This window comes from Ranitomeya imitator, chromosome 3 (assembly GCF_032444005.1).
Source record: "Ranitomeya imitator isolate aRanImi1 chromosome 3, aRanImi1.pri, whole genome shotgun sequence".
Classification (NCBI taxonomy): domain Eukaryota; kingdom Metazoa; phylum Chordata; class Amphibia; order Anura; family Dendrobatidae; genus Ranitomeya; species Ranitomeya imitator.
In genome coordinates this window covers 30,292,401-30,318,661 of record NC_091284.1, presented here as the reverse complement: position 1 = coordinate 30,318,661, position 26,261 = coordinate 30,292,401, and the positions used below count along the sequence as shown (strand labels likewise).

Sequence of the window (26,261 nt, the reverse complement as noted above, 5' to 3'; positions counted from 1 at the left end):
GGTCGTGGGATAAAGAAGATATGAGGCATGTAAAATAGGCCTGTTTAGCAGAGGTGAGAGCTGATTTGAATGCGAGTGTTGCTTGTTTGAGTGCAGTGAAATCATCATGTGAATATGTTTTCTTTCAACGCTGTTCTGCAATTCTGGATAATTGCCGAAGCTTTTTAGTGGTGTTATTGTGCCAGGGTTGTCTATTGATTCGTCACACTCTGCTATGCATGACAGGGCAACCGAGTCCATGGCTGATGCCAGAGTGACATTGTAGAAACTAATGTCCGTGTCTGTTTCATGGAGTGAAGCTATGGAGGACAGTGGCTGAATAGAGTCAGAGAGTGTGCGAGGGTCTAGATGTGCGAGGTTTCTAAAGGGTGCGCATGTTACTGGACATGGGTGACAGGTCAGGAGGACAGGGAGAGAAAGTGAGTAGATGGTGGTCAGTTAGAGGGAGAGGGGAGGTTGTGAAGTTAGATAGAGAGCAGAGATGGGTGAAGACAAGGTCTAATGTATGTACGTCTGTGTCAGTGGCTGAGCAGGTCCACTGAGTAAGTCCAAAAGATGAAGTAAGGGACAGGAGTTTCGAGGCTGCGGACTGGTGGGTGGCAATTGTGATGTTGAAGTCACCCATGATGATGGTGGGAATGTCAGCAGAGAGAAAGTGAAGAAGCCAGGTGGAGAATTTCTCAATAAAGGCAGTGGCCCTGAGGTTGTATCAGCGTGGCATTTACGTGCTAAGCTATTGTGAAGGGGTATTGTTGAAGGCTAAAATTTGCAACTATGAGACAGATATTTTGGCTGTCCTCCTTTCTACCACAGGATATATGGGCATCCAATGAAAGTTTCTAGAATATGTCATTAATCATCACATTGTCAGTGTGTGATAAATTTAAGTCTCAGCTCCATCCCTGGTCAGCAAACAGAAGGATCAGAGGGGATTCCATGGTCCATTGTGGTTCTCCATTTTTCTCCTCAGGCCCATCAATCACGATGATGGGCAAGTTAAGGCCATCAATTTTATATCCTGGAAAACCTCTTTAAATGTCCCATCTCCATACTGAGCCCACCATGAATGTAATTGTGCACTCTTTCTCCCTTCTTATTTTCAGGCCCTATCCCTCTCTCTCGTCCATCTCAGCTGCCACCGTTCCCCAGCCATCCTACCTTCTCACCTATAGACCCTGGATCACGTCCTTCTCACCCACTGCCATCCTCCAGCCATCCTAACTTCTCATCTATAGACCCTGGTTCTCATCCATCTCAGCCACCCCCGTCCTCCAGCCATCCTAACTTCTCATCTATAGACCCTAGTTCTCGTCCATCTCAGCTGCCCCCGTCCTCCAGCCATCCTACCTTCTCACCTATAGACCCTGGTTCTCATCCATCTCAGCTGCCCCCATCCTCCAGCCATCCTACCTTCTCACCTTTAGACCCTGGCTCTAGTCCATCGCACCCGCTGCCGTCCTCTATAGACCCTGGCTCTAGTCCTTCTCACCTGCTGCTGTCCTCCAGCCATCCTACCTTCTCTCCTATAGACCCTGGCTCTCGTTCATCTCACCCGCTTCCATCCTCCAGCCATCCTACCTTCTCACCTATAGACCCTGGCTCTAGTCCTTCTCACCCGCTGCCGTCCTCTATAGACCCTGGCTCTAGTCCTTCTCACCCGCCGCCGTCCTCCAGCCATCCTACCTTCTCACCTTTAGACCCTGGCTCTCGTCCAACTCACCTACCATTCTCCACCGCTGCAACCACGCAGGACGCGACTTATGACATCGCTACCGCCGCCCCATGCAGTAAGTATATCTGATCATATATACCGTACATAGACATCATTCATTTCTAAAAGTAGGTCTTATTTTTGAAAGTTTTTCACTTTTTTTTTAACCATTTTGTTAAATATTTTAGTATTTTTCTACAAAAAAAAAAACTTGTTGCTCTTAGCATTCACCAAGGCAGAGCACTGTTGGCCATTTTTGAGACCCATAATTTTTTTTAATTTTTCCATTAAGGGAGCTTTTCTTTTTAATCTGGGGAGACGACATTTTTATTGAATCCCTTTTTGGGTCCATACAATGGTTTAATCGCCTTTTTATTGCATTTCTTGGGGAATTGGCTGTGCCTGGGGGAAAAAAGGGCAATTCTGTCGTTCTTACTTTTCAATTTTTGTCTCCACTGGTAAATTAATACATTTTATAGTTTCAAAGATCTAATTTTTTATGGAGGGGGCAATATAAAATATGTATTTATTTATTTGTGAATGGGGTAGGGTGATTTAAACTTTTAGACTTATTTTGCTTGTTTTTGAAAACTTTTTTATTTTTTGTTCTTACTGTATTTTCTAGTCCCCTTAGGGGACCTCAACCTGCAATACTGCAGTATATAGAAGAAATTATGTTTTCCTCCTTTAAGCAAAAGACTAGAATATCAATCCATTGCCACGCCTAGATGGGGTCAGAACGTTGGCATCACCAGATCCATACCACTTAGTTGCCGCTGTCAGAGATGGGCAGCAGCATTTAACTGGTTCAATAAGAATAATGGGAGCAAAAGTCGGGCTCGACTCCTGAGCCTGCCACATACATTCACCCCTGCCGAGCCCTACCAACAAAAAATCCTAAAAGTTCACATTTTTTTCCTCTTTCTCATTCAAGGAAAGTGTTAAAAAAAAATTAAAAAAATAATTTTTGGTATTTATGCATCTGTAAAAGTATTATTTGTCAAAATATAAAATAGTTTATTACCTATACAGTAAATGCTGTAAAAAAAACTACAGAAAAATTACTAATATTGCCTCCTTATTTAGTCTCCTTCTTGAAAAAAATGGAATAAAAAGTGATCGAAAAATGTAATATGTTTAAAGTAGATAGTACAGCTCGAAAAAAAAATAATGGAAAAATTAAAAAAAAGTTATGGGTCTTAGCAAAATAAAAAATAAAAGTTCCAAATTTTTTAAAAAGCAATAAAGAATAAAAAAAAAATCTGGCATCATCGCAATTGCAACAGCCTGAAAAATAACGTTACCAGGTCATGTGTCCCATCAATAAAATCTAAAAAAAAAAAAAAAGCAGAAAAGCTATTTTTTTTTTCATTTCTCCCCATAAATTTTTTTTCCCACTATTTTTATGGATTCTACTAACTCTTCCTGTCCTTGTAGATTGCTCCACGTTCCACGATCACAGCATCTTTAATGTCACCAGCAGTGGTTTCCATCTACACTGGATCACTGACTGCTCAGAGGATTTCACATATAATGTCCAAGTATCAGGAAAAGGATTTAATCAGAGTAAAACCATCATGGGAACCACAATGGAGATGCAAGGACTGCAGGCCGGGGAGCTGTACACCGCACAGGTGACATTTATGGACTGCAATGGACTGGTACAACTGTGGAATGGAAGAGTAAAAACAGGTGATTTCATAGATTCGTCAAATATCAGATGAACCTTGTACTTTCTCCTCCAGAGTAAGCAAAGAAAATGCAGTGCAACCAGTTATCCACTAGAGGGCAGGCTAAGACCTCTAACTTACAGTATAGTCTCTATATTCCGCAGGTCTGGTATAGGCAATGTCTCTCAATAGATGTCTGATAATAAGTTGCTCTGATTTTTTTGGTGACGTGTGCAAGTTTTTATAATTTCTATAAATAAAAATGTATAACATCCAACAGAATCATAGGAAAGCAGTGTATGCAGAGTTAAAGGGTATCTGTCAGGAGGATCAACCCTCCTAGTCTGTCTATATGGACATGTAGGTCATAGGAAGCTGAATAAAATGACACCTTCATATCTGCGATCTGATGTCTAATCCCAAAGAAATCCATGTTTTTCTTAATATGCAAATGAGCTGTTAAGATCTACGGGCTCGACATAGATCTCCCCAAGAATCTGCCTCCAGTCATGAAATGAAAGAGGACATTACTAGTGTGAGACATGTAGATCCGGAGAGCAGACTGTCAGTCATTATGGATCGCCCCCCCCCCCTCAGGGAGGGCAGTGGGGTACTTGGTACCGGGTCCTTCGGTTCACAGGGGGATGTCACAGTGGCTGACCCGGTCCATGGCCCTGGGACGTCTGTGTAAAAGGGAAAGGTCTTTAAGGGGAATGTTCATGACGCCACCTGTGTTGGACACAAGGTTGCAGTCTCTTTACCTTTACTGAAGACTGTCACCGTGCCTTCTGGGTGTAAGTGCGGACAGGTAACTTGCAATTAGGTGTCCAGCCGGTCTCTGAAATAAGGCATAGAGGTCCTTACCCCCTCGGTGTTCCGGCTACCGGGATGTTGGGCCTCAGAAGGAGACAGCATGAGCAGGGCCGGTCCCCTTCTGGTATCCTCTCCTTTGCTGTGACTTCCTTCACGCTCGGTGCAATACATTTCTGCCTTTCAATGTCTCCTTCTGGGAGCTGCAGCTCTGAGGGCATGCACAGCTCCTTTTACCTTCCATCCTCCTCAGACTCTGGTCTGGAACTAACTAACTCTCCATACAGACTACTATTTATATATATATATATATATATATATATATATATATATATATATATATATATACAGTATTGTTGTGAATTCTGTGGCTGAATTCACTCCTGTGGTCACAAGTGGTACTGCAGCTTCTGAGCTTCCTCCCTCAGGTGTTCTGGTGAGCTCGTTAACTGCTTCATTACTTAACTCCGCCTGATGCTGCTATCCTTGCTCCTTGTCAATGTTTCAGTGTTGGATCTGAGCTTCTCCTGATTGTTCCTGTGACCTGCTGCTCTGTATAGCTAAGTGCTTTTTGCTTTTTTGTTGCTTTTTTTCTGTCCAGCTTGTCTTTTGTTTTGCTGGAAGCTCTGAGACGCAAAGGGTGTACCGCCGTGCCGTTAGTTCGGCACGGTGGTTTTTTTTTGCCCCCTTTGCGTGGTTTTGCTTTAGGGTTTTTTGTAGACTGCAAAGTTCGCTTTACTGTCCTCACTCTGTCCTAGAATATCGGGCCCCACTTTGCTGAATCTATTTCATCCCTACGTTTTGTCTTTTCATCTTACTCACAGTCATTATATGTGGGGGGCTGCCTTTTCCTTTGGGGAATTTCTCTGGGGCAAGTCAGGCCTATTTTTCTATCTTCAGGCTAGCTAGTTTCTTAGGCTGTGCCGAGTTGCCTAGGTAGTTGTTAGGCGCAATCCACAGCCGCTTTTAGTTGTGTTTAGGATAGGATCAGGTGTGCAGTCTACAGAGTTTCCACGTCTCAGAGCTCGTTCTTGTATTTTTGGGTATTTGTCAGATCACTGTGTGCGCTCTGATCGCTAAGCACACTGTGTTTCTGGATTGCCTTCAAACACCTGTCATTAGCAAACATAACAGTACAAGGAGCCAAAACTAATGATTCTCAATAGAGGGAAAGAAAAAGTTCTGACATCATTTTTTTTTTTTTTTTTTTTTCTGCTCTGTGTTCACTTTTTTTTTTTTTTCCCCTAGACATTTGGGTGATTCTGGACACAGGTGTGGACATGGATATTCAGGGTCTGTGCTCTTCAATGGATAATCTCGTTATAAATGTACAAAAAATTCAAGATACTATTGATCAGAAATCTATGTTAGAACCAAGAATTCCTATTCCTGATTTGTTTTTTGGAGATAGAACTAAGTTTCTAAGTTTCAAAAATAATTGTAAGCTATTTCTGGCCTTGAAACCTCATTCTTCTGGTAATCCTATTCAACAGGTTTTGATTATTATTTCTTTTTTGCGCGGCGACCCTCAAGACTGGGCATTTTCTCTTGCGCCAGGAGACCCTGCATTGAGTAGTGTCGATGCGTTTTTCCTGGCGCTCGGATTGCTGTACGATGAGCCTAATTCAGTGGATCAGGCTGAGAAAAATTTGCTGGCTTTGTGCCAGGGTCAGGATGATATAGAAGTATATTGTCAGAAATTTAGGAAATGGTCAGTACTCACTCAGTGGAATGAATCTGCGCTGGCAGCTTTGTTCAGAAAGGGTCTCTCTGAGGCTCTTAAGGATGTCATGGTGGGATTTCCTATGCCTGCTGGTTTTCATGAGTCTTTGTCTTTGGCCATTCAGATCGGTAGACGCTTGCGCGAGCGTAAATCTGTGCACCATTTGGCGGTACTGCCTGAGGTTAAACCTGAGTCTATGCAGTGCGATAGGACTATGACTAGAGTTGAACGGCAGGAATACAGACGTCTGAATGGTCTGTGTTTCTACTGTGGTGATTCCACTCATGCTATTTCTGATTGTCCTAAGCGCACTAAGCGGTCCGCTAGGTCTGCCGTCATTGGTACTGTACAGTCCAAATTCCTTCTGTCCATTACCTTGATATGCTCTTTGTCGTCGTTTTCTGTCATGGCGTTTGTGGATTCGGGCGCTGCCCTGAATCTGATGGATTTGGATTATGCTAAACGTTGTGGGTTTTTCTTGGAGCCTTTGCGGTGTCCTATTCCATTGAGAGGAATTGATGCTACACCTTTGGCCAAGAATAAACCTCAATACTGGGCCCAGCTGACCATGTGCATGGCTCCTGCACATCAGGAAGTTATTCGCTTTCTGGTGTTGCATAATCTGCATGATGTGGTCGTGTTGGGGTTGCCATGGCTACAAACCCATAATCCAGTATTGGATTGGAATTCCATGTCGGTATCCAGCTGGGGTTGTCAGGGGTTACATGGTGATGTTCCATTTTTGTCGATTTCGTCATCCACCCCTTCTGAGGTCCCAGAGTTCTTGTCTGATTATCAGGATGTATTTGAAGAGCCCAAGTCCGATGCTCTACCTCCGCATAGGGATTGTGATTGTGCTATCAATTTGATTCCTGGTAGTAAATTCCCTAAAGGTCGATTATTTAATTTATCCGTGCCCGAACACGCCGCTATGCGCAGTTATGTGAAGGAATCCCTGGAGAAGGGACATATTCGCCCATCGTCATCACCACTGGGAGCAGGGTTCTTCTTTGTAGCCAAGAAGGATGGTTCGCTGAGACCGTGTATTGATTACCGCCTTCTTAATAAGATCACTGTTAAATTTCAGTATCCCTTGCCATTGTTATCTGACTTGTTTGCTCGGATTAAGGGGGCTAGTTGGTTCACTAAGATAGATCTTCGTGGTTCGTATAATCTGGTGAGAATCAGGCAAGGAGATGAATGGAAAACTGCATTCAATACGCCCGAGGGTCATTTTGAGTATCTAGTGATGCCGTTCGGACTTGCCAATGCTCCATCTGTGTTTCAGTCCTTTATGCATGACATCTTCCGTGAGTATCTGGATAAATTCCTGATTGTTTACTTGGATGACATTTTGATCTTCTCAGATGATTGGGAGTCTCATGTGAAGCAGGTCAGAATGGTTTTTCAGGTCCTGCGTGCTAACTCTTTGTTTGTGAAGGGATCAAAGTGTCTCTTCGGTGTGCAGAAAGTTTCATTTTTGGGGTTCATCTTTACCCCTTCTACTATCGAGATGGATCCAGTTAAGGTCCAAGCCATCCAGGATTGGATTCAGCCGACATCTCTGAAAAGTCTGCAAAAGTTCCTGGGCTTTGCTAATTTTTATCGTCGCTTCATCTGTAATTTTTCTAGCATTGCCAAACCATTGACCGATTTGACCAAGAAGGGTGCTGATTTGGTTAATTGGTCTTCTGCTGCTGTGGAAGCTTTTCAGGAGTTGAAGCATCGTTTTTGTTCTGCCCCTGTGTTGTGTCAGCCAGATGTTTCTCTTCCGTTCCAGGTCGAGGTTGATGCTTCTGAGATTGGAGCAGGGGCGGTTTTGTCACAGAGAGGTTCTGATTGCTCAGTGATGAAACCATGTGCTTTCTTTTCCAGGAAGTTTTCGCCCGCTGAGCGTAATTATGATGTGGGCAATCGAGAGTTGCTGGCCATGAAGTGGGCATTCGAGGAGTGGCGTCATTGGCTTGAAGGAGCTAAGCATCGCGTGGTGGTATTGACTGATCATAAGAACTTGACTTATCTCGAGTCTGCCAAGCGCTTGAATCCTAGACAGGCCCGTTGGTCGTTATTTTTTGCCCGCTTCGACTTTGTGATTTCGTACCTTCCGGGCTCTAAAAATGTGAAGGCGGATGCTCTGTCTAGGAGTTTTGTGCCCGACTCTCCGGGTTTATCTGAGCCAGCGGGTATCCTCAAGGAAGGAGTCATTGTGTCTGCCATCTCCCCTGATTTGCGGCGGGTGCTGCAAAAATTTCAGGCGAATAAACCTGATCGTTGTCCAGCAGAGAAACTGTTCGTCCCTGATAGGTGGACTAATAAACTTATCTCTGAACTTCATTGTTCGGTGTTGGCTGGTCATCCTGGAATCTTTGGTACCAGAGAGTTAGTGGCTAGATCCTTCTGGTGGCCATCTCTGTCACGGGATGTACATACTTTTGTGCAGTCCTGTGGGATTTGTGCTAGGGCTAAGCCCTGCTGTTCTCGTGCCAGTGGGTTGCTTTTGCCCTTGCCGGTCCCAAAGAGGCCTTGGACACATATTTCGATGGATTTCATTTCTGACCTTCCCGTTTCTCAAAAGATGTCAGTCATTTGGGTGGTCTGTGATCGCTTTTCTAAAATGGTCCATCTGGTGCCCTTGGCTAAATTGCCTTCCTCCTCTGATTTGGTACCTTTGTTCTTTCAGCATGTGGTTCGGTTGCATGGCATTCCTGAGAATATTGTTTCTGACAGAGGTTCCCAGTTTGTTTCAAGGTTCTGGCGAGCCTTTTGTGGTAGGATGGGCATTGACCTATCCTTTTCCTCGGCTTTCCATCCTCAGACTAATGGCCAGACCGAACGAACCAATCAGACCTTGGAAACATATCTGAGATGTTTTGTTTCTGCAGACCAGGATGATTGGGTGTCCTTTTTGCCGTTGGCTGAGTTCGCCCTTAATAATCGGGCCAGCTCGGCTACCTTGGTTTCTCCATTTTTTTGCAATTCTGGGTTCCATCCTCGTTTCTCTTCAGGACAGGTTGAGTCTTCGGACTGTCCTGGTGTGGATTCTGTGGTGGATAGGTTGCAGCAGATCTGGACTCAGGTAGTGGACAATTTGATCTTGTCCCAGGAGAAAGCTCAACTTTTCGCTAATCGCAGACGCCGTGTGGGTCCCCGACTTCGTGTTGGGGATCTGGTTTGGTTATCTTCTCGTCATATTCCTATGAAGGTTTCCTCTCCTAAATTTAAACCTCGTTTTATTGGTCCGTATAGGATTTCTGAGGTTCTCAATCCTGTGTCTTTTCGTTTGACCCTCCCAGACTCCTTTTCCATACATAATGTATTCCATAGGTCGTTGTTGCGGAGATACGTGGCACCTATGGTTCCATCTGTTGAGCCTCCTGCCCCGGTTTTGGTGGAGGGGGAATTGGAGTATATTGTGGAGAAGATTTTGGATTCTCGTGTTTCTAGACGGAAACTCCAGTATCTGGTTAAATGGAAGGGTTATGCTCAGGAAGATAATTCCTGGGTTTTTGCCTCTGATGTTCATGCTTCCGATCTTGTTCGTGCCTTTCATGCGGCTCATCCTGGTCGGCCTGGGGGCTCTGGTGAGGGTTCGGTGACCCCTCCTCAAGGGGGGGGTACTGTTGTGAATTCTGTGGCTGAATTCACTCCTGTGGTCACAAGTGGTACTGCAGCTTCTGAGCTTCCTCCCTCAGGTGTTCTGGTGAGCTCGTTAACTGCTTCATTACTTAACTCCCTCCGCCTGATGCTGCTATCCTTGCTCCTTGTCAATGTTTCAGTGTTGGATCTGAGCTTCTCCTGCTTGTTCCTGTGACCTGCTGCTCTGTATAGCTAAGTGCTTTTTGCTTTTTTGTTGCTTTTTTTCTGTCCAGCTTGTCTTTTGTTTTGCTGGAAGCTCTGAGACGCAAAGGGTGTACCGCCGTGCCGTTAGTTCGGCACGGTGGGTTTTTTTTGCCCCCTTTGCGTGGTTTTGCTTTAGGGTTTTTTGTAGACTGCAAAGTTCGCTTTACTATCCTCGCTCTGTCCTAGAATATCGGGCCCCACTTTGCTGAATCTATTTCATCCCTACGTTTTGTCTTTTCATCTTACTCACAGTCATTATATGTGGGGGGCTGCCTTTTCCTTTGGGGAATTTCTCTGGGGCAAGTCAGGCCTATTTTTCTATCTTCAGGCTAGCTAGTTTCTTAGGCTGTGCCGAGTTGCCTAGGTAGTTGTTAGGCGCAATCCACAGCCGCTTTTAGTTGTGTTTAGGATAGGATCAGGTGTGCAGTCTACAGAGTTTCCACGTCTCAGAGCTCGTTCTTGTATTTTTGGGTATTTGTCAGATCACTGTGTGCGCTCTGATCGCTAAGCACACTGTGTTTCTGGATTGCCTTCAAACACCTGTCATTAGCAAACATAACACAGTATATATATAGAGTGACCTAATAAATAGGGTCAGGAGCTCCCCCTGGTGGCCTGGATTGTGAAATGTGTTGCATGTTTGTGATACCTGGATGCAGTTATCCTTCTTTGCTTCCAAACATAGTATCACTCTCTCCCCGAGAGGAAAGCAATACCACTGTGACGACCAGGACCCTGGGGTGCCGCACTCACACCCCCCCCCCCCCTCATTAAATCCAGTACTCCCGGACTGGGAAAAGAAAATAACAGTTACAGGTTAGCAAAAAGACATACAAATTTTTGAAATGCTATAAAACAAGTTAATACTATATAAACTAGAGCTTCCCTTTATGGGAGGTGAGGACACTTGAACGTTGCATAACAAAACATATTTACATTGTGAATTCACTTTTAGGCAATACGGAATCATTAAGAAAACAATATAACTTTGAACTAACTATGAAATACCACGACCCTCACGGGTATACTATCTGTTAAGTGCAAAGGCAAACATTCTATCTTTATTCAAATGCAAAGTTTTCATCCAACCCCCGCGGGTTACTTTATTCTTCTTCAGCTCGTCAAAAGTACATCAGGATATCAGTACTCACTATCGCTATATGAAAATATCATTCTGACTAAATTCAAACTTCAGCTTTCATTACTACATTAACTATATTAACTCTTTAATATACTCTGTCAAAGTGCAAATAGCAAACATTCCCTTTTAGGGTGAACTCAAGTTTCTTTTACTGAGGTAGTGCAAAATGTCAATCACATTAATATTCGAGTCAATTAAACTTTAGAACAGTAGCAGCGATGCGAGGGACCCGTCATTAACCCTCAACGTTGGCATTTGGCGGGCTACAAGGCATGTATCCAGACCCAGAATCCTGCCACGCCAGACGGGTTTTTCTTCAGGTCTCTGGGAAACAAAACTCTTTCAAGCAACATTATAAGCAACAAGCAAAAAAACTGTGTTATACAGTATATGTACCTGCGCTTAGCCTAACAGGGTGCTATAGTAAGCATACACGGTGGGTGATTACCTGGTAAGTAGAGAGAGTAATGGGAAGTCCGTCTAGGGCGTGTGTGACACAGCTGGGATTACTCGTATGCAGGGACTAGAGTGGGAAATGGTACAAAGAATGGTAATGATGTCAAAGTATGTAAATAACAATAGTGGGCCACTAAGAATAAAATAGTAATAATATTAAAAGCACAATCGAAAAAATCTGAGCTCTGCAGTACTGTTAGGTGCCTATATATATGAAGCTATATAACATAAAGGGGGGGCTAGTGAACTACCACCCCGGGCAGTGCTCAACCTGACATAAATAATATGTGTACATGCGTAACTCCAGTGAGTGCTTCAGGTATATAGCGAGTGGAAATCCAGTACCTGTCATGTGAGTTACCGCAGGGAGGAATCAGGTAGAAAATTGCACTAAAGATGTCCGTAACTTGTTAGTATAAAAGCAGAGTAGAAGCGTATTACTTAGCTTAGTTGAGCGTTGTCTTGAGCAGTCCTCAGGCAGCTCATGCAGGCGCCGTCCCGGCCGGTGACGAGCGCTCGCGCGGCCTGTGTAGAGTCCTGTGCGATGCTGTGCAGGACCTGCAGTGACGTTCGGGTCACGTGCTCATGAGTCACGTGGTGCCCTGGGTGATGCTACGGTGCGCTGTGGGAGCCAAAAACCGACAACCAAAAATGACAACGCTCAACTAAGCTAAGTAATACGCTTCTACTCTGCTTCCATACTAACAAGTTACGGACATCTTTAGTGCAATTTTCTACCTGATTCCTCCCTGCGGTAACTCACATGACAGGTACTGGATTTCCACTCGCTATATACCTGAAGCACTCACTGGAGTTACGCATGTACACATATTATTTATGTCAGGTTGAGCACTGCCCGGGGTGGTAGTTCACTAGCCCCCCCTTTATGTTATATAGCTTCATATATATAGGCACCTAACAGTACTGCAGAGCTCAGATTTTTTCGATTGTGCTTTTAATATTATTACTATTTTATTCTTAGTGGCCCACTATTGTTATTTACATACTTTGACATCATTACCATTCTTTGTACCATTTCCCACTCTAGTCCCTGCATACGAGTAATCCCAGCTGTGTCACACACGCCCTAGACAGACTTCCCATTACTCTCTCTACTTACCAGGTAATCACCCACCGTGTATGCTTACTATAGCACCTTGTTAGGCTAAGCGCAGGTACATATACTGTATAACACAGTTTTTTTGCTTGTTACTTCCTTTCTTCTCCTCTGTGTGGTGAGGAGCAGTACCCGCAGCTACCGTTATCCATCCCACTAGCGCCGCTAATATACTAGTGTATTTTTATCCAACATTACAAGCAGTTTCCTTAGAAGCAGCCTCTTTAAAAGCTTCTTTTCTTTTTGTAAAACCAGTAGGAAGCACCCTTAAGAAGGTGCAAACTATTTACAACTAAAGTTTGTGAATCATTCACCTTCCATGATTCCAATGTTCTTTAAGGCAAAAGAAAGGCAACTTTGTAAACAAAGGATCCCTTTAAACAGGGGACCCCTTTAAGTGAAAACCCTGGATGGGTTCAATAAACTTGGAAAGGTAGCAGCAAAGATGAATATGTACTATTTACAGTCTCTTCAAAATTTTTAATTACTTGAACAGTTCTGGAGGTAGTACTGGTGGAGGAGGTCCATTAGGATATGGGCAGCTACCAGGCATCACATACAGTGCGTCTGCACTCAGAATGGGACTCTGCGTACTTACAGTCCTCTGTTCCACTAGAGCGCGTGTGTGCATCTGGAGCACAGAACAACGGGTGTTCTGTCGTAGTTAGATGTGTCTCTCACCTGGCCAGATGGGGCAGTGTTGAACAATATGGAACCTCTGGTGGCAATGGGTCTGCGCCTCTAGATGGCGGTCTCCCTTTGTTTAGTTCACGCTTGTGCACGTGGAGGGCGCACCACCCTTTGTTTCCCCAATGTCTGGTGTAGGTGACACGGTCACCAGGGTAGAGGTCACAGCCTGGATGCCCCTCCATCAGATGAGCCTCCACGTCACGTCGGTTCACGAAGACCTCCGGGTACAGATCTGGCTCCTTGATGAAACTCCACCCGGCATCGAGGCGAAACACCACAACGGTCTCGCACCTCCGCGGGCCCCGGTCTCCATGGCCCATCTTCCTGGCCCGGGCCTTGGCTTGCAAATCTTTTTCGTGGCGGCCTGGCGCTTGAGCTCCTCCTCTCTCTCTCTGCTCACGCTGTAAGGCCTGCTGCCAGTAGTACTCCTGCTGGGTGATGACTTCAATCCGCTCTCCCTCTCGCTGAGCTTCCCCAGGGAACCCGATCAGGTCGGTGGTGGTGCGGGTCCACCTGAAGGTCACCCACTCCCCTTGGATGTCTATGGCCTTTTGGGTGGGCTGCAGCGGGGTATCAGCAGTCTCCAAGATCTCCCAGGGCCAGTCCCAGGCTAAACGGCTACACACCCATCCAGGTAGTGGTGGTGGAGGAGAGTCACTAGCAGGGCGGTGTCCTCAGCTACCGAGGTAGGGTCTGCAGGCTTACCCGCGGCCACGGCATCTCTGTTGCTGGTCTCCTCCACTGTAGGCGGCGGCTCCGTCGGCTGGCTGCGCTGCTGCTTCTGGACGCTGGCAGCTGCGCGGTACCAGGATTTCCGGAGCTGGCGGCACAGCTCCTCGACTTCCGTGCCGAGAACCTCCGGGTTCATGCATGACGGCAGGGCCTCTTCTGCCTCTGATTGGCGGGAAGCACTGCGGGTATTCTCCCCCTCCTCCTGGTGACCTCCGCTCGCCATCTTGCCAACCAGGGTAGTGTCTGCCTGCTCCTCTGGTTCCTGCTCCTCCTCTTCTGGAGGGCGGTTCTTTCTTCCTCCACCATCCCAGACTAGGAGGCGGATCCCTTTGGTTGATGGGCATATTCTCCTGACATAGTAGTATCTGTGAGGGACGGCTTCCATTTTTGCGCCGTTCTTCCAAGCAACGCCCATGATGACACGCCCCACTCCTCCAGCACTCTGCATGGTGCTATAATGGCGGCTGTTTTGGCGGGAATTTTTGGCGGCAAATCACAGTTCATTGGTCACACAGTCTTTTTTGCGGCAGTGACTGCAGGTTCTACCACCCTCATGAGGCTTGATTTGAGTATTATTAGGATTCTCAAATGAAGCATCATCATGAGGGAAGTAGGAAAAAAAGTAGAAAAGTGAACATAGGACATTTTTTATGCACGTATATAAGAAAATGGATTTGATTATGGCACTAAATAGATAGGGATTTAGGATGAAAATGAATTTGAATTTCGGACCACACCTTTAAGTTTCATTTTCAAGGAAAGTAGCTTCATTCCTGAACTAAGTTTCGTTTTACTATAAATTTATTTTACACAGGACATGAGATGAGAATAAAGATGATTGCTGCCTGGCCTTTACATAAACCCTTCATTTCCTCATACCCCATCGGGGAGGGCCACTTCTCTACCATCCTGTGACTGCAGAGGGGCCTTCTCTATATTCTTCCCACATTGACCTGAAGGAGTAGAGGACAATGGGCAGACCCTCTGTATAAGGAAGCATAGGTTTCTGCTCATGCTATTCACAAGTCAGATGAGGAGAAGGTCGGCACACACCGGTTCATGGGGAGAAGGTCGGCACACACCGATCCATGGGGAGAAGGTCGGCACACACCGATCCATGGGGAGAAGGTTGGCACACACCGATCCATGGGGAGAAGGTTGGCACACACCGATCCATGGGGAGAAGGTTGGCACACATCGGTTCATGGGGAGAAGGTCGGCACACACCGGTTCATGGGGAGAAGATCTGCACACACTGGTTCATGGGGAGAAGGTCGGCACACACCTGTTCATGGGGAGAAGATCTGCACACACTGTTTCATGGGGAGAAGGTCGGCACACACTGGTTCATGGGGAAAAGGTCGGCACACACCAGTTAATGGGGAGAAGATCTGCACACACCAGTTCATGGGAAAAAGATCGGCACACCGCTTCATGGGGAGAAGTTTGGCACACACCGGTTCATGGGGAGAAGATCTGCACACACTGGTTCATGGGGAGAAGGTCGGCACACACCACTTCATGGGGAGAAGGTTGGCACACACCGGTTCATGGGGAGAATATCTGCACACACCACTTCATGGGGAGAAGGTTGGCACACACCGGTTCATGGGGAGAAGGTCGGCACACACCGGTTCATGGGGAGAAGGTCGGCACACACCGGTTCATGGGGAGAAGGTCGGCACACACCGGTTCATGGGGAGAAGGTCGGCACACACCACTTCAAGGGGAAAAGGTTGGCACACACCGGTTCATGGGGAGAAGGTTGGCACACACCACTTCATGGGGAGAAGGTCGGCACACACCGGTTCATGGGGAGAAGGTCGGCACACACCGGTTCATGGGGAGAAAGTCGGCACACACCGGTTCATGGGAAAAGGTCGGCACACACCAGTTCATGGGGAGAAGATCTGCACACACTAGTTCATGGGAAAAAGATCGGCACACACCGGTTCATGGGGAGAAGATCTGCACACACCCGTTCATGGGGAGAAGGTCGGCACACACCACTTCATGGGGAGAATGTCGGCACACACCACTTCATGGGGAGAAGGTTGGCACACACCGGTTCATGGGGAGAAGGTCGGCACACACTGGTTCATGGGGAGAAGGTCGGCACACACCGGTTCATGAGGAGAAGGTCGGCACACACCGGTTCATGGGGAGAAGGTCGGCACACACCGGTTCATGGGGAGAAGGTCGGCACACACCACTTCATGGGGAGAAGGTTGGCACACACCGGTTCATGAGGAGAAGATCTGCACACACTGGTTCATGGGGAGAAGGTCGGCACACACCACTTCATGGGGAGAAGGTTGGCACACACCGGTTCATGGGGAGAAGGTCGGCACACACCGGTTTATGCTCATATACACCGTACTTGGGGAGCTGTCCATAGTCAATCTGCAGGCACTGTGACAGGTAGTCTGGTCTTGGGGGGCACAAGTCAGGTACCTTTATGGTTTTACCTCAATTATGACTGGCACAAATAATCCAGCTCTACAGGGAACTTATGATGTAGAGACGATAGAACACATTGCTTCTTTGCGACATTCACCTGAATACGTAACTCTGGGGAGACACAGTCTCATCTCTCTCTACCCTAGACCCCATCTGCATCCTGGAGTGCTCATTTGGGCAGCACGGTGGCTCAGTGGTTAGTACTGCAGCCTTGCAGCGGTGGAGTCCTGGGCTCAAATCCCACTAAGGACAACAGTTTGTATGTTCTCTCCGTGTTTGCATGGGTTTCCTCCAGGCACTCCAGTTTCCTCCCACATTCCAAAGACATACTGGTAGGGAATTTAGATTGTGAGCCCCATTGGGGACAGCGATGATAATGTCTGTAAAGCGCTGTGGAATATGTTAGCGCTATATAAAAATAAAGATTATTATTTCTCTTGACCACTCTTTTTTTTTTGCCTTAGGAGATTGGTCTTGTAGGGTTACGAGCACAGTGGGATCCATTCCCGTCTCTAGCTCTGGACCATAGGCAGCCATTATACAAGGGTGTAACAGGAGAAGGGCCGACTACTTAGCAGCAGCATCGGCCTTCCGATTGTTAGTTGTCTCGAGCGTGGACATCAGAAAAAACTGTTATTAATTCTACATATATACATAAAATATATTACTGCCCCCTATGTAAAAGAATATAACTACTATAATGCCTCTAGGTACAAGAATATAACTACTATAATACTGCTCCTATGTACAAGAATATAACTACTATAATACTGCCCCTATGTACAAAAATATAACTACTATGATACTGCCCCTATGTACAAGAATATAACTACTATAATACTGCTCCTATATACAAGAATATAACTACTATAATACTGCTGCTATGTGCAAGAATATAACTACTATAATACTGCCCCCTATGTACAAGAATATAACTACTATAATACTGCCCCTATGTACAACGATATAACTGCTATAATACTGCCCCTATGTACAAGAATATAACTACTATAATACTGCCCCTATGTACAACAATATAACTGCTATAATACTACCCCATATGTACAAAAATATAACTACTATAATACTGCCCATATGTACAAGAATATAACTACTATAATACTGCTCCTATGTACAAGAATATAGCTACTATAATACTGCTCCTATGTACAAGAATATAACTACTATAATACTGCCCCCTATGTACAAGAATATAACTACTATAATACTGCCCCCTATGTACAAGAATATAACTACTATAATGCTGCTTGTATGTACAAGAAAATAACTACTATAATACTGCTCCTATGTGCAAGAATATAACTGCTATAATACTGCCCCCTATGTACAACAATATAACGGCTATAATACTGCCCCCTATGTACAAGAATATAACTACTATAATACTGCCCCTATGTACAACGATATAACTGCTATAATACTGCCCCTATGTACAAGAATATAACTATTATAATACTGCCCCTATGTACAACAATATAACTGCTATAATACTACCCCCTATGTACAAAAATATAACTACTATAATACTGCCCATATGTACAAGAATATAACTACTATAATACTGCTCCTATGTACAAGAATATAGCTACTATAATACTGCTCCTATGTACAAGAATATAACTACTATAATACTGCCCCCTATGTACAACAATATAACGGCTATAATACTGCCCCCTATGTACAAGAATATAACTACTATAATACTGCCCCTATGTACAACGATATAACTGCTATAATACTGCTCCTATATACAAGAATATAACTACTATAATACTGCTCCCTATGTACAGGAATATAGCTACTATAATACTGCCCCTATGTACAAGAATATAACTACTATAATACTGCTCCCTATGTACAAGAATATAACTACTATAATACTGCCCCTATGTACAAGAATATAACTACTATAATACTGCTCCTATGTACAAGAATATAGCTACTATAATACTGCCCCTATGTACAAGAATATAACTACTATAATACTGCCCCCCATGTACAACAATATAACGGCTATAATACTGCCCCCTATGTACAAGAATATAACTACTATAATACTGCCCCTATGTACAACGATATAACTGCTATAATACTGCTCCTATGTACAAGAATATAGCTACTATAATACTGCCCCTATGTACAAGAATATAACTACTATAATACTGCTCCCTATGTACAAGAATATAACTACTATAATACTGCCCCTATGTACAAGAATATAACTACTATAATACTGCCCCCTATGTACAAGAATATAACTACTATAATGCTGCTTGTATGTACAAGAAAATAACTACTATAATACTGCTCCTATGTGCAAGAATATAACTGCTATAATACTGCCCCCTATGTACAACAATATAACGGCTATAATACTGCCCCCTATGTACAAGAATATAACTACTATAATACTGCCCCTATGTACAACGATATAACTGCTATAATACTGCTCCTATGTACAAGAATATAACTACTATAATACTGCCCCTATGTACAAGAATATAACTACTATAATACTGCCCCCTATGTACAAGAATATAACTACTATAATACTGCCCCTATGTACAAGAATATAACTACTATAATACTGCTCTTATGTACAAGAATATAACTACTATAATACTGCCCCTATGTACAAGAATATAACTACTATAATACTGCCCCCTATGTACAAGAATATAACTGCTATAATACTGCTCCTATGTACAAGAATATAACTACTATAATACTGCCCCTATGTACAAGAATATAACTGCTATAATACTGCCCCTATGTACAAGAATATAACTACTATAATACTGCCCCTATGTACAAGAATATAACTACTATAATACTGCCCCCTATGTACAATAATATAACTACTATAATACTGCCCCTATGTATAAGAATATAACTACTATAATACTGCTCCTATGTACAAGAATATAACTACTATAATACTGCCCCTATGTACAAGAATATAACTACTATAATACTGCCCCTATGTACAAGAATATAACTACTATAATACTGCCCCCTATGTACAAGAATATAACTACTATAATACTGCCCCTATGTACAAGAATATAACTACTATAATACTGCCTTTATGTACAAGAATAGAACTACTATAATACTGCCCCCTATGTACAAGAATATAACTACTATAATACTGCTCCTATGTACAAGAATATAACTACTATAATACTGCTTGTATGTACAAGAAAAGAACTATTATACTGCTATAATATCGGCTCCTGCTCTGGTGTGCCCAGTTTATGAACTTGTTTCACATACTTTATGATCATTTACTTTTTTCTTCTAGAGGCGCATACTCTAAATGCAACACTGAAGATAGAGAATTGGAACCTCACGGAATCTCTGATGGACCCCAGCTCTCCTGATTACACCAATTTTCTTCAGAAGTTTATTTCAGAGGTACAGAGACTTTAACACTTTCCTTCATTGTAATGTATGTAGTCAGCCTGTCTACAATATGGGTTTAGTTAGCTCCCTCCAGTGGAGGCCGCCGGCAGCCCAGAATTTAGAAGTGCTCCCATCTTTTTCACATAGGTAAAGCGTTCCCTATCCCACGAGATTCCTCCTGAGCGGGTGTCGGTGGAGGTGGATTCGCTGAGTGCCGGTAGCATCATCGTTTATTTTCGAATAATTGTCAATGACTCGGTCAATCTCAGAGCCACGTCCTTCTCAGCCTTCAGTGATGAGTTTCACGTTGACCCAGGATCTATTGTAGTAACAGGTAATTGACAATCATACATATAACACACATAAATATATACAAGCATAACACATATATACATAGACAATATACAATGCATATAACACCCATGTAAAATAAACATACTACACACAAACTGTCACACTCGCACCCAGACAGGATCACTATGGAATCCCCGCTCCATCTGCAATAAACTCCCTGTGATTCACGACCTCTTTACCTCTCGTAATCTTTTTTTTCTGGGCATCAACGAAACATGGCTGACATCCTCTGACACAGCCTCCTCTGCTGCACTGTCTAACGGCGGCCTCCACTTCACCCACACTCCTCGCCCTGGCAATAAACATGGTGGAGGAGTGGGCCTTCTCCTTTCTTCCAACTGCACCTTTAACCCACTCGCACCTCTACCCTCTCTTATCCTCCCATCTTTTGAAGTCCACTCTATTTTCTCCCCCTACAAACTCCAAATGGCCGTCATATACCGACCTCCGGGCCCGACCACTGTCTTTATTGACCAATTCTCCACCTGGCTCCTTCACTTTCTCTCTGCTGACATTCCCACCATCATCATGGGTGACATCAACATCCCCTCAGTCAACAGACTCCAAACTTCTGTCCCTTACTTTATCCTTTGGACTTACTCAGTGTTCCTCTTCAGCCATCCACACACAGACAAACACTAGACCTGGTCTTCACCCGTTTCTGCTCCCTATCTAACTTCACAACCTCCCCTCTCCCTCTATCTGACCACCATCTGCTCACTTTCTCTCCCTGTCCTCACCGGTCACCCATGTCCAGCAACATGCGCACCCCCCCAGGAACCTCGCACACCTAGACACCCACACACTCTCTGACTCTATCCTACCACTGGCATCCATATCTTCACTCCACGACACAGACACTGCCACTGCTTTCTACAATGCCACTCTTGCATCAGCTATTGACATGGTCGCCCCTGTCATGCATAGCAGAGTGCGACGAACCAATAGACAACCCTGGCACAATAACACCACTAAAAAGTTTCGGCAAGTATCCAGAATTGCAGAACGGCGTTGGAAGAAAACACATTCACAAGATGATTTCACTGCACTCAAACAAGCAAAACTGGCATTCGAATCAGCTCTCACCTCTGCTAAACAGGCCTACTTCACAATCCTCGTATCTTCCTTATCCCACAACCCCAAACAGTTGTTCAACACTTTTAACTCCCTCCTCCGCCCACCACTGCCCCCTCCGAGTTCTCTAATCGTTGCCGAGGATTTTGCCACGCACTTCAAAAATAAGATCGACCAAACAAGGCAAATCTTTGTCGTCAAACCACCTCAACCCCTTTGTATACCAGACCAATGCACAAACCCATATCTTCCCTATCCAAAATCACTTAAGAGGAGCTTTCTTATATTCTCTCCAAATCACAGCTATGTCCAGCTATCGCCCAATAACTTTGCTCCCATCTGCATCCAAACTTCTTGAGCAGCACGTCCACGCTGAACTTTCCTCTCACTTTGCATCTAACTCTCTCTTCGACAACCTACAATCTGGCTTCTGTCCCCACCATTCCACTGAGACAGCCCTGACCAAAATTACTAACGGCTTACTTACAGCCAACGCTAGCAGACAATTCTCTATACTCCTCCTTCTAGACCTGTCCTCTGCCTTCAACACCGTTGACCACTGCCTCCTACTACAGATCCTCTCTTCCTTTGGGGTCAAAGACCTCGCCCTATCTTGGATCTCCTCATACCTTACCAATTGCACATTTAGCGTTTCCTATTCCCATACTACGTCTTCATCTCGCCCCCTCTCTGTTGGTGTCGCTCAAGGCTCTGTCCTTGGGCCCTTACTCTTCTCAATCTATACACACCGCCTGGGACAACTCATAAGGTCCTATGGCTTCCAGTACCATCTATATGCTGATGACACTCAGATCTACCTCTCTGGCCCAGATGTCACCTCTCTGCTCTCCAGAATCCCAGAGTGTCTATCGGCCATATCCTCCTTCTTCTCCTCTCGCTTCCTCAAGCTCAATGTGGATTCTGAACTAATTATCTTTCCTCCATCTCGCATATCTTGCCTACCTGATCTACAGTATCTATCAAAATAAATGAAATCACACTTTTCCCTGTCCCCAAAATCCGCTGCCTCGGAGTAACCCTGGACTCTGCCCTGTCCTTCAAACCACACATCCAAGCTCTCGTCACCTCCTGTCGCCTCCAGTTCAAAAATATTTCCAGAATCCGTCCTTTCCTCAACCCTCACTCTACCAAAATGCTTGTGCATGCCCGAATCATCTCCCGCCTCGACTACTGCAACATCCTCCTCTGTGGCCTACCTTCTAACAGTCTCGCACCTGTTATGATAAGGCAATTCAGTACCACAATGGACATGGATGTCAGAGCACATACAGTGATCTGACAATAATCCAAAAACATAGAACGAGCTCTGAGACGTGGGAACTCTGCAGACCGCAATCCCTAATCCTCTCCAACAACACTAGAGGCAGCCGTGGATTGCGCCTAACGCTCCCTATGCAACTCGGCACAGCCTGAGAAACTAGCTAGCCTGAAGATAGAAAATAAGCCTACCTTGCCTCAGAGAAATACCCCAAAGGAAAAGGCAGCCCCCACATATAATGACTGTGAGTTAAGATGAAAAGACAAATGTAGAGATGAAATAGATTTAGCAAAGTGAGGCCCGACTTTCTGAACAGAGCGAGGATAGGAAAGGTAACTTTGCGGTCAACACAAAACCCTACAAAAACCACGCAAAGGGGGCAAAAAGACCCTCCGTACCGAACTAACGGCACGGAGGTACACCCTCTGCGTCCCAGAGCTTCCAGCAAACAAATAGACAAGCTGGACAGAAAAAACAGCAAACAAAATAGCAAAGTAGAACTTAGCTATGCAGAGCAGCAGGCCACAGGAACGATCCAGGAGGAAACAGGTCCAATACTAGAACATTGACTGGAAGCCAGGATCAAAGCACTAGGTGGGGTTAAATATAGCAGCACCTAACGACTTCACCACATCACCTGAGGAAGGAAACTCAGAAGCCGCAGTACCACTCTCCTCCACCAACGGAAGCTCACAGAGAGAATCAGCCGAAGTACCACTTGTGACCACAGGAGGGAGCTCTGCCACAGAATTCACAACAGTACTCCCCCTTGAGGAGGGGTCACCGAACCCTCACCAGAGCCCCCAGGACGACCAGGATGAGCCATATGAAAGGCACGAACAAGATCGGGAGCATGGACATCAGAGGCAAAGACCCAGGAATTATCTTCCTGAGCATAACCCTTCCACTTAACCAGATACTGGAGCTTCCGTCTCGAAACACGAGAATCCAAAATCTTCTCCACAATATACTCCAACTCCCCCTCCACCAAAACCGGGGCAGGAGGATCAACAGATGGAACGATAGGTGCCACGTATCTCCGCAACAATGACCTATGGAATACGTTATGTATGGAAAAAGAATCTGGAAGGGTCAGACGAAAAGACACAGGATTAAGAACCTCAGAAATCCTATACGGACCAATGAAACGAGGTTTAAACTTAGGAGAGGAAACCATCATAGGAATATGACGAGAAGATAACCAAACCAAATCCCCAACACGAAGTCGGGGACCCACACAGCATCTGCGATTAGCGAAACGTTGAGCCCTCTCCTGGGACAAGGTCAAATTGTCCACTGCATGAGTCCAAATCTGCTGCAACCTGTCCACCACAGTATCCACACCAGGACAGTCCGAAGACTCAACCTGCCCTGAAGAGAAACGAGGATGGAACCCAGAGTTGCAGAAAAATGGCGAAACCAAGGTAGCCGAGCTGGCCCGATTATTAAGGGCGAACTCAGCCAAAGGCAAAAAGGACACCCAGTCATCCTGATCAGCAGAAACAAAGCATCTCAGATATGTTTCCAAGGTCTGATTGGTTCGTTCGGTCTGGCCATTAGTCTGAGGATGGAAAGCCGAGGAAAAAGACAAGTCAATGCCCATCCTACCACAAAAAGCTCGCCAAAACCTCGAAACAAACTGGGAACCTCTGTCAGAAACGATATTCTCTGGAATTCCATGCAAACGAACCACATGCTGGAAGAACAATGGCACCAAATCAGAGGAGGAAGGTAATTTAGACAAGGGTACCAAATGGACCATCTTAGAGAAGCGATCACAGACCACCCAAATAACTGACATCTTTTGAGAGACGGGAAGATCTGAAATAAAATCCATAGAGATATGTGTCCAAGGCCTCTTCGGGACCGGCAAGGGCAAAAGCAACCCACTGGCACGAGAACAGCAGGGCTTAGCCCAAGCACAAATCCCACAGGACTGCACAAAAAAACGCACATCCCGCGACAGAGATGGCCACCAAAAGGATCTAGCCACTAACTCTCTGGTACCAAAGATTCCAGGATGACCAGCCAACACCGAACAATGAACCTCAGAGATAACTTTATTCGTCCACCTATCAGGAACAAACAGTTTCTCCGCTGGACAACGATCAGGTTTATTAGCCTGAAATTTTTGCAGCACCCGCCGCAAATCAGGGGAGATGGCAGATACAATTACTCCTTCCTTGAGGATACCCGCCGGCTCAGACAAACCCGGAGAGTCGGGCACAAAACTCCTAGACAGAGCATCCGCCTTCACATTTTTAGAGCCTGGAAGGTACGAAATCACAAAGTCAAAACGGGCAAAAAACAGCGACCAACGAGCCTGTCTAGGATTCAACCGCTTGGCAGACTCGAGATAAGTCAAGTTCTTATGATCAGTCAATACCACCACGCGATGCTTAGCTCCTTCAAGCCAATGACGCCACTCCTCGAATGCCCACTTCATGGCCAGCAACTCTCGATTGCCCACATCATAATTTCGCTCAGCAGGCGAAAACTTCCTGGAAAAGAAGGCGCATGGTTTCATCACCGAGCAATCAGAACTTCTCTGCGACAAAACAGCCCCTGCTCCAATCTCAGAAGCATCAACCTCGACCTGGAATGGAAGCGAAACATCTGGTTGACACAACACAGGGGCAGAAGAAAAACGACGCTTCAACTCTTGAAAAGCTTCCACAGCAGCAGAAGACCAATTGACCACATCAGCACCCTTCTTGGTCAAATCGGTCAATGGTTTAGCAATACTAGAAAAATTGCAGATGAAGCGACGATAAAAATTAACAAAGCCCAGGAACTTTTGCAGACTTTTCAGAGATGTCGGCTGAGTCCAATCATGGATGGCTTGGACCTTAACAGGGTCCATCTCGATAGTAGAAGGGGAAAAGATGAACCCCAAAAATGAAACCTTCTGAACACCAAAGAGACACTTTGATCCCTTCACAAACAAAGAATTATCACGCAGGACCGGAAAAACCGTTCTGACCTGCTTCACATGAGACTCCCAATCATCCGAGAAGATCAAAATGTCATCCAAGTACACAATCAGGAATTTATCCAGGTACTCTCGGAAGATGTCATGCATAAAGGACTGAAACACTGATGGAGCATTGGCAAGTCCGAAAGGCATTACTAGATACTCAAAATGACCCTCGGGCGTATTAAATGCAGTTTTCCATTCATCGCCTCGCCTGATTCGCACCAGATTATACGCACCACGAAGATCTATCTTGGTGAACCAACTAGCCCCCTTAATCCGAGCAAACAAATCAGATAACAACGGCAAGGGGTACTGAAATTTAACCGTGATCTTATTTAGAAGGCGGTAATCTATACAAGGTCTCAGCGAACCATCCTTCTTGGCTACAAAAAAGAACCCTGCTCCTAATGGCGACGATGACGGGCGAATATGCCCCTTCTCCAAGGACTCCTTCACATAACTCCGCATAGCGGCGTGCTCAGGCACAGATAAATTAAACAGTCGACCTTTTGGGAATTTACTACCAGGAATCAAATCGATAGCACAATCACAATCCCTATGCGGAGGTAGGGTATCGGACTTGGGCTCATCAAATACATCCTGGTAATCAGACAAGAACTCTGGAACCTCAGAAGGGGTGGATAACGAAATTGACAGAAATGGAACATCACCATGTACCCCCTGACAACCCCAGCTGGACACCGACATGGATTTCCAATCTAATACTGGATTATGGACTTGTAGCCATGGCAACCCCAACACGACCACATCATGCAGATTATGCAACACCAGAAAGCGAAT

General features: G+C 45.1%; 1 protein-coding gene across 3 annotated transcripts in view; it reads left to right on the top strand.

Annotated features, from left to right (window-relative positions):
* Positions 1–26,261, top strand: part of UMODL1 (uromodulin like 1) — a 105,343-nt gene that overhangs the window by 26,061 nt on the left and 53,021 nt on the right. For all 3 annotated transcript variants that reach the window (XM_069760685.1, XM_069760683.1, XM_069760686.1), the window contains exons 7-10: positions 1,104–1,787; positions 3,149–3,403; positions 19,676–19,788; positions 19,924–20,110. In XM_069760685.1, the coding sequence (XP_069616786.1) occupies positions 1,104–1,787; positions 3,149–3,403; positions 19,676–19,788; positions 19,924–20,110 (1,239 nt within the window). The remainder of the gene's footprint in view (positions 1–1,103; positions 1,788–3,148; positions 3,404–19,675; positions 19,789–19,923; positions 20,111–26,261) is intronic.